General features: G+C 39.4%; 1 protein-coding gene across 1 annotated transcript; it reads left to right on the top strand.

The window, feature by feature from the left end:
* Positions 1-2,890: 2,890 nt before the first annotated feature.
* LOC138880264 (uncharacterized) lies at positions 2,891-4,664 on the top strand. Its single transcript, XM_070159943.1, has 3 exons — positions 2,891-3,243; positions 3,556-3,942; positions 4,238-4,664. The coding sequence occupies exons 1-3, from the start codon at positions 2,891-2,893 to the stop codon at positions 4,662-4,664; spliced, it is 1,167 nt and encodes a 388-aa protein (XP_070016044.1).
* Positions 4,665-12,750: the final 8,086 nt, after the last annotated feature.

Below are 12,750 nucleotides of genomic sequence, written 5' to 3' on the forward strand. Positions count from 1 at the left end.
ATAATGGTGATGGCTGAAAAGATCCAGAAAAATATACCTTAATATCATAGTATCATAAAGTTTTTGCAGAAAAAATAAACATAATTAAGCTGCTTGAGATTCTTGCAATTAATGTAATAGTACTATGTATGTGGTCCCATTTTCCTTGTCTCAGTTCTCTTCTCCGTAACTTCAAAGGTTTGAATGCTCAGTCCATATATCCCCTCAAAATAAATGTGGAATAAGTATTATAGGAGTATATATTTTCGAGCCAGGTTGAAATTCTCGTGAAAGAAATCCAATTAACTTGTAATTCCTTCGTTCCAATTTATATGAATCTGTTTAATTGGGCACAGAGTTTAAAAAAACTAAATTTTTTTAAAATTTGTGATTAATTAATAAATTAAAATGAAAATGTATATTAATTATTCCCTCCGTTTCAATTTATGTGAACATGTGTTTGACTGGGCATGGAGTTTAACAAAAAATGAATATTTTTGAAATTTGTGGTCCTAAACAAGTCAAAAAGGGACTTATTTGTGTGGTTATAAAAGCTTCTCATTAAGGATAGAATTGTAAGTTTAAGCTAAATTGTTACCAAATTTAGAAAGGGGTCACTTTTTTGAAACGGATCAAGAAGAAAATAGGTTCAAATAAACTGAAACATAGAGTAACTTATATCTATTTGGAGTATATAAATTAAACTTGAATTAATTACATGATAAGAAATAAAAAATAAAAAATATTGTCAATTTTTAGTGTGTACCAAGAAAGCTCTTTCTCGAGAAAATAGTGAACCTACATTTTTCCTTTTTCTGGTATTACTTGTTCTTTTAACAAAAACAAGGTATATCAATTTTTGGTGTTTTGGCGTTTGACGCGCGCATATGAGCATTATTGTTTTACTTGAGAAGTTTTATTTTGTATCTCATACAACTTACACTAGTTGTATGAGGCTCCTTTTTGTCTCACAAATTTATGGACCACAATCTTACACTTCTGGGTCCACAAAAATCTGGATCCATAAAACTGTGCGACAAAAAAATTGTCTGTATAAAATACAAAATAAAATTTTTCGTTTTACTTAAAGATGTTGATGTCGACCAGAGGGGTTGCTTGAATGGTAAGCAACCCCCACTTCCAACTGAGATGTTGTAAGTTCGAGTTATCCCAAGAGCAAAAGGTGGGGAGTAGTTCTTGGAGGGGAGGATACCGAGGTCTATTTGGAAACAACCTTTTCCCAAACCCCACTAATAAAATTATACTGTGTTTTGTTGTTTTTTTTTTTGGCTTAGTAGCTGTTAAATTCATCAATTTAAGTTGAGGTACAGGGCATCCTAAGACCAAGAAATAGAGACCGCCTTATGTATACTTACATAAGCAGATAGGGACTGACTTTTACGGGATAGCCCGTAAAACCAATCTTGTTCCTTAAAATAGACACTATCCATTGTATTGCATTTTAATAAAAAATAAATAAAAAATGTAGATTTTCAAGAGAACTTTTATTTTCCTCTTAATCCTTGCCATACAATTAAATGGGAAAGAGACGTCAATGCTACAGTTAGAATCACCCCCCCTTTTTTTTTTTTGTTTGGGTAAAACGAAAGGAACAATACTTATTAGTAATATATATTCTGATACATTACAATGGGCCATGTGCATATTCTTATAAATCGGCCGTAAACTACACTCTAGTTCCGCTCTGATTTTGGTGTAAATTTACTCGTACTTAGATTTTTACATTAAGTCACATCAACTTGTTAAGATTACGTGATTTATTAGGTAAACATATATAATATAATTATCTTTACTCTTAAAATTAGAGAGCAATTAAAATTATAATTTAGTTTTAAGGACACGTGATTTTGCCTAATACCAATTGATAAATATAAAGGTTAATAATAGAAATTAACAATAATATAAGGCAAATCAGTGTTTGAACAAAGTTCAGCCCTCGAGCTCGAATACCTTCGAACTGATTGGTGCAAGAAAAAATAAAAATATAACAAGCTGATGAACAAGAGTATAGGTTGAATAAGAAGTATTATATTTCTTTGATATACGTGAATGCAAGGTGATTATAAAATAATTAGGACCCTCTTTATATAGTAGAGGAAATCTATCTATGGTACAATTATAATTACGAAGTAAATCCTACGATTAGCCTAAACAACCGCCTTTGATTTGATCCGTTCTGAGATTTTCGCCATGATCTTCGACCAGTCACAGATATCTCACTTTTCTGTTACTGCGTTTTACTCGAAGTCTGCCCTGCCAGCCTCGATCGCTGCCAGCCTCGATCTCGATAGGCACCTCGATTCTCGAGCTCGGTACATTGTCCTCGTGCTTCGATCTGATCCACCACGAGGTTGACCCTCGGTGCAACTCTCTGGTCTCGATCAAATAGTAAAATCGGACAGGCTCTATTTTAACAGCATACAGATAGTCCCCTCGTTTGGATTTCAATGGTCATATTGGGTCGTCTACTGGTGGCTATGGTGAGGTGCGCGATGGCTTCGACTTTGGTGATAGGAATGGGGGTGGTACCTCACTGTTGGATTTCACTAGAGCTTTTGAGTTGGTGATAGTGAACTCTATGTTCCCGAAGAGGGAGGAACATTTGATTACTTTTCGGAGTATGATGGCTAAGACTCAGGTTGACTATCTCCTCCTCAGGAGGGGTGACAGGGGGTTGTGCGAGGATTGCAAGGTGATCCAGAACCTCGCAACGCAACATAGGCTCCTGGTGATGGACGTCGGTATCTTGTTGAAAAGGAAGAAGAGGTTTGTACGCGGTCAGTCGAGGATCAGATGAGGAGCTTTGTCTAAGGATAATGCGCAGGAGTTGGAGGGGCAGCTGATGAATTTGGGTGCCTGGAAGAGTGGCGGGGACGCTAGCGCTATGTGGATGGCGACGACGAACTATATAAGGGAGGCAGCAAGAGAGGTGTTGGGAGTTTCGAAAAGTTACTCTGGTGGGCACCGAGGTGACTGGTGGTGGAATGACGTGGTCCAAGGCAAAGTGGAAGCCAAGAAAGTGGCTTACATTAAGTTAGTAGAGAGCACCGACGAGGACCAAAGGAGAGCAAACAGAGAAAGATATAAGGAGGCTAGGAAGGAGGCGAAATTAACGGTCACAGAGGCCAAGACTGTTGCTTTTGGTCAGCTTTATGAGGAACTCGAGGGCAAAGGTGGGGACAAGAAGTTATTTCGATTGGCCAAAGCGTGGGAGAAGAAGATTTATGACCTGGATCAAGTGAGGTGAATCAAAGACAAAGATGGTCGAGTATTGATGGAAGAGGCCCAGATTAGGCAAAGATGACAATCGTACTTTCATAAACTTCTAAACAAAGAGGGGAATAGAAATATTGTGTTAGGGCATTTGGGGCACTCCGAGAGTCATCGAGACTTTAGGTATTATAGGCATATTAAGGTTGAGGAGGTAGTGGGTAAGATGGGTAAGATGAGTCGGGGCAAAGCGACCGGACCAGATGAGATTCCAGTAGAGTTTTGGAGATATGCGGGCAGAGCATGCTTGGAGTGGCTGACTGGGTTGTTTAATATTATCTTCAGGACAAAGAGGATACCAGATGAGTGGCGGTGGAGTACAATGGTTTCGGTGTACAAGAACAAATGGGATATCCAGAATTGTAGCAACTATAGGGGTATCAAGTTATTAAGTCATACCATGAAAGTTTGGGAGAGGGTGGTGGAAGGGAGGATAAGAAGCGTGATGTCTATATCGAAAAACCAGTTCGGGTTCATGCCGGGTCGTTCTACCATAGAAGCTATCCACCTTATCAGGAGGTTAGTGAAACTATACAGGGATAGGAAGAGGGATTTGCATATGGTGTTCATTGACCTAGAGAAGGTGTATGACAAGGTCCCTAGAGACGTCCTTTGGAGGTGTCTAAAGGTGAAAGGTGTGCCGGTAGCTTACATTAGGGTGATAAAGGATATGTATGATAGAGTTATGACTCGGGTTAGGACTGTGGGAGGTAACTTAGAGCCTTTCCTAGTTGTTATGGTGTTATACCAAGGATCGGCGCTCAGCCCGTTCTTATTTGCTCTAGCGATGGACGCACTGACACACCATATTTAAAGAGAGGTTCCATGGTGTATGTTGTTCGCTGATGATATAGTTCTTATTCATAAGATGTGAGGAGGAGTTAATGGGAGATTGGAGGTAGGCCCTAGAGTCTAAAGGTTTCAAGTTAAGTAGGACTAAGACGGAATATGTGGAATGTAAGTTCAGCCACGTGACGGAGGAAGTGGATGTGGAAGTCAGGCTTGACTCACAGGTCATCCTCAAGAGAGAAAGTTTTAAGTACTTAGGGTCAATTATCCAGGGAGATGAGGAGATCGACGAGGATATTGCGCACCATATTGGGGTGGGGTGGATGAAATGGAGGTTAGTGTCTGGAGTCTTGTGTTACAAGAATGTGCCACCGAAACTCAAAGGTAAATTCTATAGAGCGGTGGTTAGACCAGCCATGTTGTATGGAGTTGAGTGTTGGCCAGTCAAGAATTCACATATCCAAAAGATGAAATTAGTAGAAATGAGGATGTTGAGATGGATGCGTGGCTACACTAGGCTAGATAAGATTAGGAATGAAGATATTCGGGAGAGGGTGGGTGTGGCTCCCGTGGACGACAAGATGCGGAAAGCGCGGCTTAGATAGTTCGAACACGTGTAGAGGAGAAGCCTAGATGCACCGGTTATGAGGTATGAGCGGTTGACTTTGGCAGGTACGAGAAGAGGTAGAGGGCGCCAAAGAAGTATTGGGGTGAGGTGATCAGGTAGGACATGGTGAGGCTTCAAATTTTTGAGGACATGGCTCTTGATAGAAACATGTGGAGGTCGAGCATTAGGGTGGTGGGATAGGGGGTAGTCGAGAGTTCTTCCCTTATTGTATCGGGTAGACTACTAGAGTTTTGTTTAGGTGTGTTAGTGGTCTATGTTGTGTTTATCGTTGTTGTTATTTTCTTTCTGGCATCTTTTGTTGTTACAAGTCTTTTCTTTTGTTTCTTTTCTGATATTATTGTCTCTCTTGTTGAGCCGAGAGTCTATTGGAAATAGCCTCTCTACCCTTTTCGGGGTAGGGGTAAGGTTTGCGTACACTCTACTCTCCCCAGACCCCACTAGTGGGATTTTACTGGGTATATTGTTGTTGTTATTGTTGTACAGATAGTCCCCTCATTTCATGGAATGTAATGAGAAGAAATGAATTGAGCCTTCGATTTTATACTTTGACCTATCATGACTCCATCCTCGTGATGTAAGTGGACGAAGTGATTGAAATGTCCTATCGGTACAGTTCCCTAAGTCATTAATGTGCGTCAGTTGATGGTCGGCCACCAGTGCCTTTGAACCATCATCTTCATCCAATAAATGTGCTTTCCTTCTCTTTGCTCAAACTTTACTCTTAATCTCTGCTCTAATCTTCAAGCTTTTTCGTTTTGCATAATCTCTAGGTTTCGTTATCAACCTTCCCTCAAAACACCAAGCCTTATTCTCTTCTTCTTTCTTTAAACTTATACAAAATGGCAAAAACATTAAAGACTGTTCCTCAAAAGGAAAAAGCTTCTTCATCGCGGCTGGCCGATAGTATAACACCGGTGGCACTGTGCCTTGAAGAGTGCGTTCCTGGGGATGTGTCTTTACTTCTGACTTCAATGTCGGGAAAACTTTGTCGGTCCCTGGTCGATGCAAGCCAATATTGATATATATATATATATATATACTTCTGACTTCAATGTCGGGAAAACTTTGTCGGTCTCTGGTCGATGAAAGCCAATATTGATATATATATATATGCTCGATAACCGAGAGCGACCTTAAGAAAGTAAAGGAGGACTGCTACTGGGAAGACAAATAGGTGGTGATTCCGGCCCCCGAAGAAGACATCACTACCTATCTGGAAGGGTTTCTAAGTGTTTATACTTACCCTTTCACGCTGGGTCCTATCAATCCCGTCATCATCGATTTTTTCCATCAATATCAATATCCCATCATCCCGAACGCGGAGAAGCAGACGCGAACGCGAATGAGAAAATGAGTTGACAGATATCAGTAGCCAAAAAATAGGGGAAAATGACCCGTAGACCACCCGGAACACACCCGAGGCCCCCTGGGCCCCATCTAAATGCACAAACAAATCATATAACCTAACACGGACTCGCTAGAGGTCTCAAATCACATCAAACAATGCCAAAACGATGAATCACACCATGAATCAAACTTAGGAACTTTCAAATCATCCAACTTCCAAAACTTGCGCCAAAACCTATCAAATTAACCCGGAATGCTGCCAAATTTTGCAGACAAGTCCAAAATGACATAACAGAGCTTCTCCAATTCTCGGAATCACATTCCGACCTGATATCACAAAAGTCAACTATGGGTTAAACTTCAACTTTTCCAACTTTCGCCGAAATGCCTCAATTTACCCTACGGGCCTCCAAATCTGAATCCGGACGCACGCCTAAGTCCAAAATCACCATGCAAAGCTGTTGAGATCACCCAAAACCCATTCTGGGGCCGTTTACTCCAAAGTCAAATTCCAGTCAAATTCTCACCGCTTAAACTTCCAAAACTAGATTCCTTCTTCCAATTTGACTGTAAATCATCTGTTAACTGAATTCAACCATGCATGCAAGTCGGTACTCATATTATTAAGCCGTTCAAGACCTTACACCGCCGAGATCAATAATCTCGCACAATAGAAAAAAAAAGTGAGATGGTCCTAATAGTTCCGTAGCCTCTCGAAGATAAGTACAGACGTCTCCGTACCGATCCACAAGACTCTACTAAACTTGCTTATGACTCGTAGCACCTATGAACCTAGAGCTCTAATACCAACCTATCACGATCCAATTTCCCCTCCGTTGGGTTTCGTGATGACACCTAGTCTTAGGGACTAGGTAAGCCTAACAATTTCTGAATATCAACAATAAAGAAAATCTAAAAGTCTTGATATATAAATCCTTACAATTTTACAATTTCTCAAAGTCCGGTAGTACAAGTCATAAGCTCTACAGAGTTTACTATAACTTCTATATACAATTGTTTGGAGATAAGTAAAACAATATGAATACTACATAGGAAGGTGACTCTAAAGCCTGCGAATGCAGGAGCAGGGTTACCTCGAGTCTCCTCGGCAAGTCCAACAGCTACTAACGATCAATACCTGGATCTACCCAAATAAATGTGCAAACGTGTAGTATGAGCACACCGCAGCGGTGCCCGATAAGTATCGAGGATAACCTCAGTGGAGTAGTGATGAGGAATAGTCGAGACACCTACTGGTCTAATAAAATAAACAAGTATAAGTATAGAACAACCCAAACATGAGATCTATATAAAGACTACACGATATGGCTAGAAATACAATAATTGCAATAAGGTAGGAAACATCAAGTAACAGTAGAAGACCATATTAAGAACACAGAAAAGTGAACAAAAAATACAACCCAAATCTGAAATCACAAATACAGCAAGGACAAGTCATAACTCAACAACTACGGCAGTCTCACATTAGGTCTTAGCCAAAAAATTTCAATCAACTAGTAAAATCCTTCAATTGATAAAACATTTTGAATTATACTTCCTTCAAGTAAATATTTTTTTTTTTCAAAAAATATTTCTCTAACAATGAATACCTTTCAAATATAATCTTTTCAAATAAATATCCTGCGCATATAAGTCATCCTATGACACCTCATCTCATAATTATACTATATGAGTCTCAATACCTGAACCCTAACACTTGGCATCATGTGCCCTTATCACATCTCATAATCATATTGACTACTCACGTGCCCAAAAGAGCTATTCTCACATGGAAGGAACATAAATAAGGGTGTGTGCCTATACTCAGCAATATCAAGAAGCCTACTATACGATAAGGGTGCTTAGCCATGTCTATTCTTGTGCAAATGTCCTAGCATAGTTCATACCAGCTAATAAGCATAAGGAAGGAACGAACATCACATAGAATGTTTACACAAGGATAGGATCAATAGAAAACACCCGCTCAGGACACAATGATAATAACAGGGGATCTCCCAGGATACTGTCTCGTAGCCCAAATGTAAATGTGCAGGGGGATCTCCCAGAATATCGTTCCGTAGTCCCAAAGTAAATGTGTAGAGGATCTCCCGAGATACTGCCCCGTAGTCACAAAGTAAATATGCAGTGAAACCAACAGAGACAACAATCACAGCACGACAGAAACTCGTTCATCATCACAGCACATACAACAACAACAACGACGACAATAAGACAAGGTACAACAAGTAAATCAACTCAAGAACTGTAAATCACGAAGAAACGATAGAACTAGTTCACAAGGGATAACCATAAAAGAGAATGTTGGCATAAAGGGAACAGTTCAACAAAAGGAAAACTAACATATAGCAATGATCCCACAATACCCAAGTTAATAACAAGGGAATCAACACGAGTCAAGTAGTCCCAAATAAAGTCAAGTCAACAAAGATATAGGTTATCTAAAGGCCTTTTTAAGATTGAACAATTACGAGGATATTTGACAATTAAATTAAGGAAAGATGATATTAGCTTCACTTAAGACTAAACAAGTATAGGAGGAGATGATGATAATTCCCAAATAAGACAAGAAGTTATGAAACGATAACACGACAACATGAGAGGCAAAATTCTTCAATTAAATCAAATAGGAGTTGATTAGGCAATAAGAGTGAAGCATGAAGCAATTAATTCCAATTAAGTATATAGAGGTGAAATTAGTAAATAGAAAACTTAGTCATGTCAAGAATACATTCATACATAGTGAATATAAAGATCTAAGAATACGAAAAGGCTAATTTTCCACAAATAAGTCCGAGTACGCACTCATCACCTCGCGTACACGAACTACAATCAACATAGCAGACTCAAATCCTAAGGAGAAGTCCCCCACACAAGGTTAGCAAGATATTACCTCAAAGACGACAAACCAAAATTTAAAAATGCACTTCTCGGGCGAAAAGACCTCCGGACAGCTCAAATCTAACCAAATTAACTTCAAAGCACAAATAAAACACTTAAGAAACTATTCTGAAGCATAAAGTCTCAATTCTATCAAAATCCAAAAATCGGTCCAAAAGTCGACCCCTGGGCCCGCACCTTGGAACCCAGTAAAATTTTAAAAAAACTGAATACCCATTCCAATACGAGTTCAACCATACAAGAATTATCAAATTTCGATACCATTTGGTCCCTCAAATCATGATTTTTCTTTTTAGAATTTTTCTTTCAAAACCAACATTTTCTTCAACTCAAAACACAAATTAAACGATGAAAATAAAGATAAAATCATGGAATATGTTATATTCTAGGTGAAGAACACTTACCCAATCGTTTTGCTTGAAAACTGGTCAAAGAACAGCTCAAAACTGAGCTCCATAAGTCAAGATATGATGAAAATGGTATAACCCTCAAATTGGGAATATATTCTGTCTGCCCAGGTCTTTATGCATCGCACACACGGAAGAACAATCGCGTTCACAAAGAAGAAAACTGAAGATGCCAAGAAAATCCCATCGCGAATGCGAGCTAAAGGACGCGAGCTCGGGGAATAAGGAAGAGAAGCTTTCGCAAATGCAGGGAGAGTGACGTGAACGCGAAGAAGAGAAAGGAAAACCTTCGCAAACGCGAGAGGTTAAACGCGAACGCAAAGAGAACTCTCTATTTCACTCTCTAACATATTCCCTTGATATTATAGCTTTCATTTATTATCTCCATACTTGTTCTTCATTTATTGTTTGTCACTGGCCATAAAGAGCCTCCATTAATTTTATTATAACTGTTAGTCACATAGCAACTGCCATTATTAGTCCGTAATCGAGCACTGGGATCGACCTCGAGGCCCGGAATCGGCAAGCCTCAGGCCCCGAGTAGCTAGCCTATGGGTTTGATTGTAGCTCCCTCTGTAACGACCCGACCGGTCGTTTTAAGCTCTAGCGCGTCGTTCAGCAGTTGGAATTCATGAACAGCTTCATTTTAGGTATATTGACTTGTACGTATGGTCAGAATTGAATTTCAAGAAATTCGGAGTCAAATTGGAAAGAAACTTTTCATTGCGGCAACCTTAAGTTGAAGAAAATGGCTAAGATTGGAATTTTGAGTAAACGACCTCGGAATTGGGATCTGAAAGTTCCAGCATGTTCGAATGATGATTTCGTACTTGGGCGTATGTCCGGATTTGGTTTTGGATAACCCGTGAGCATTTCGGCGTATATTGTGGAAGTTAGTATTTTAGAAGAATTTCATAAACTTGGGTTGGAAGGCATTTCAGAGTTATAGATGTCCGTTTGGGATTCCGAGTCTGGGAATAGCTCTGTATGGTGATTCTGGAGTTGGGAGCGCAATCGGAAGTGAATTCCTAGCATAGTTCATACCGGCTAATAAGCATAAGGAAAGGAACATACAACACATAGAATGTTTATGCAGGGATAAGATCAATGGAAAACACAGCTCAGGACACAATGATAATAATAGGGGATATCCTAGGATACCGTCCCGTAGTCCCAAACGTAAATGTATAGGGGGATCTCCCGAAATACCGTTCGGTAGTCCCAAAGTAAATGTGCAGAGGATCTCCCAGGATACTGTCCCGCAGTCCAAATCGTAAATATGCAGGGGGATCTCCCTGAATACCATTCCGTAGTCCCAAAGTAAATGTGCAGAGGATCTCCTGGGATACTGTCCTGTAGTCCCAAAGTAAATATGCAGCGCAACCAATAGAGGCAACAATCACAACACGGCAGAAACTCGTATATCACCACAACATGTACAACAACGACAATAAGACAAGGAACGGCAAATGAATAAACTCAAGAACTATAAATCACAAAGAAAAGGTAGAACCAATTCACAAGGGATAACCACAGAAGAGAATTCTGGCATAAAGGGAACCGTTTAACAAAAGGAAAACAAACATGTAGCAACGATCCCACAATACACAAGTCAATAACAAGGGAATCAACACGAGTCAAGTAGTCCCAAATAAAGGCAAGTCAACAAAGATATAGGTTATCTAAACTCCTTTTTAAGGTTGAACAATTACGAGGATATTCGAAAACTCAATTACGGAAAGATAATCTTAGCTTCATTTAAGACTAAACAATTATAGGAGGAGATGATGATAATTCCCAAATAAGACAAGCAGCTATGAAATGATAGCATGATAATAGGGGAGGCAAACTTCGTCAGTTAAGTCAAATAGAAGTCGATTAGGCGATAAGAGTGAATCATGAAGTAATTAATTCCAATTAAGCATGTAGAGGTGAAACTAGTAAATAGGAAACTTAGTCATGTCAAGAACACATTCATACATAGTGAATATAAAAACTTAAGAACCCTAAAAGACTAAATTTCCACAAATAAGTCTGAGTACACACTCATCACCTCACGTACACGAACTACAATCAACATAGCAGACTCAAATCCTAAGGAGAAGTCTCCCACACAAGGTTAGGCAAGATATTACCTCAAAGACGACAGACCGATATTTAAAAATGCACTTCTCGGGCAAAAAGACCTTCGAACAGCTCAAATCTAACCAAATTAACTTCAAAGAACAAATAAAACACATAAGAAACTATTCTTGATCATAAAGCCTTAATTTTAACAAAATCCAAAAATCGGTCCAAAAGTCGACCCCTGGACTCGCACTTCGGAATCTGACAAATTTTACAAAATCCGAATACCCATTTTGATACGAGTTCAACCATACAACAATTATCAAATTCCGATACCATTTGGTCCCTCAAATCACAATTATTTTTTTAGAAATTTTCCTTCAAAGCCAACATCTTCCTCAACTCAAAACACAAATTAAATGATGAAAATGAAGATAAAATCATGGAATATATTATTCTAGGTAAAGAACACTTACCCAATCGTTTTGCCTGAAAACCCTCAAAGAATCGCTCAAAACGGAGCTCCACAAGTCAAGATGTGATAAAAATGGTGTAACCCTCAATATGGGAATATATTCTGTCCGCCCAGGTATTTGTGCATCGTGAATGCGGAAGAACAATCTCATTCGCAAAGAAGAAAACTAAAGCTGCCAAGAAAAGCCCATTGCGGACGCGAGCTATGTGACGCAAACACGGAGTATAAGGAACAGAAGGTTTCGCGAATGCGGGGAGAGTGACGCGAACGGGAAGGAGGAAAGGCAAACCTTCTCGAACGTGAGAGGTTTAACGCGAACGTGAAGAAAAATAAATTCTACCTCCAAGATTACTCTTCGTGAACGCGGAGAAGCAGATGCGAACGAAAAGGAGAAAACTAGCTGACATATATCAGCAGTCCAAAAATAGGGGAAATGACTTGTAGCCCACCCGGAACACACCAAGGCCCCCGTACCCCATCTAAATACATAAAAAAAGTCATATAACCTAACATGGACTCGTCAAGGCCTCAAATCACATCAAATAGACCGAAACAACGAATCACATCATGAGTCAAACTTAGAAACTATCAAATCTTCCAACTACCAAAATTCACGTCGAAACCTATCCAATCAACCCTGAATGACGTCAAATTTTGTAAACAAGTACAAAAAGACATAACGGAGCTGATCCAACTCTCGGAACCAAATTTCGACCCCAATATTACAAAATTCAACTATGGGTCAAACTTCTCCAATTTCCAAACCTTACCTTTTCCAACTTACGTCGAAATGCCTCAGTTTACCCTACGGAACTCTAAGTCTGAATCTGAATGCGCGCCTAAGTCCA

The sequence above is a fragment of the Nicotiana sylvestris genome, chromosome 10 (assembly GCF_000393655.2).
Source record: "Nicotiana sylvestris chromosome 10, ASM39365v2, whole genome shotgun sequence".
Classification (NCBI taxonomy): Eukaryota; Viridiplantae; Streptophyta; class Magnoliopsida; order Solanales; family Solanaceae; genus Nicotiana; species Nicotiana sylvestris.

Bases quoted from the DNA above. Each gene is read 5' to 3' on its own strand.
- LOC138880264 (XM_070159943.1), top strand. From the start codon at position 2,891: ATGGCGACGACGAACTATATAAGGGAGGCAGCAAGAGAGGTGTTGGGA. The intron at 3,244-3,555 runs GTGAATCAAAGA...TATTATCTTCAG, and splicing joins TATGACCTGGATCAAGTGAG to GACAAAGAGGATACCAGATG. The intron at 3,943-4,237 runs GTATGATAGAGT...ATGTAAGTTCAG, and splicing joins ATTAGGGTGATAAAGGATAT to CCACGTGACGGAGGAAGTGG.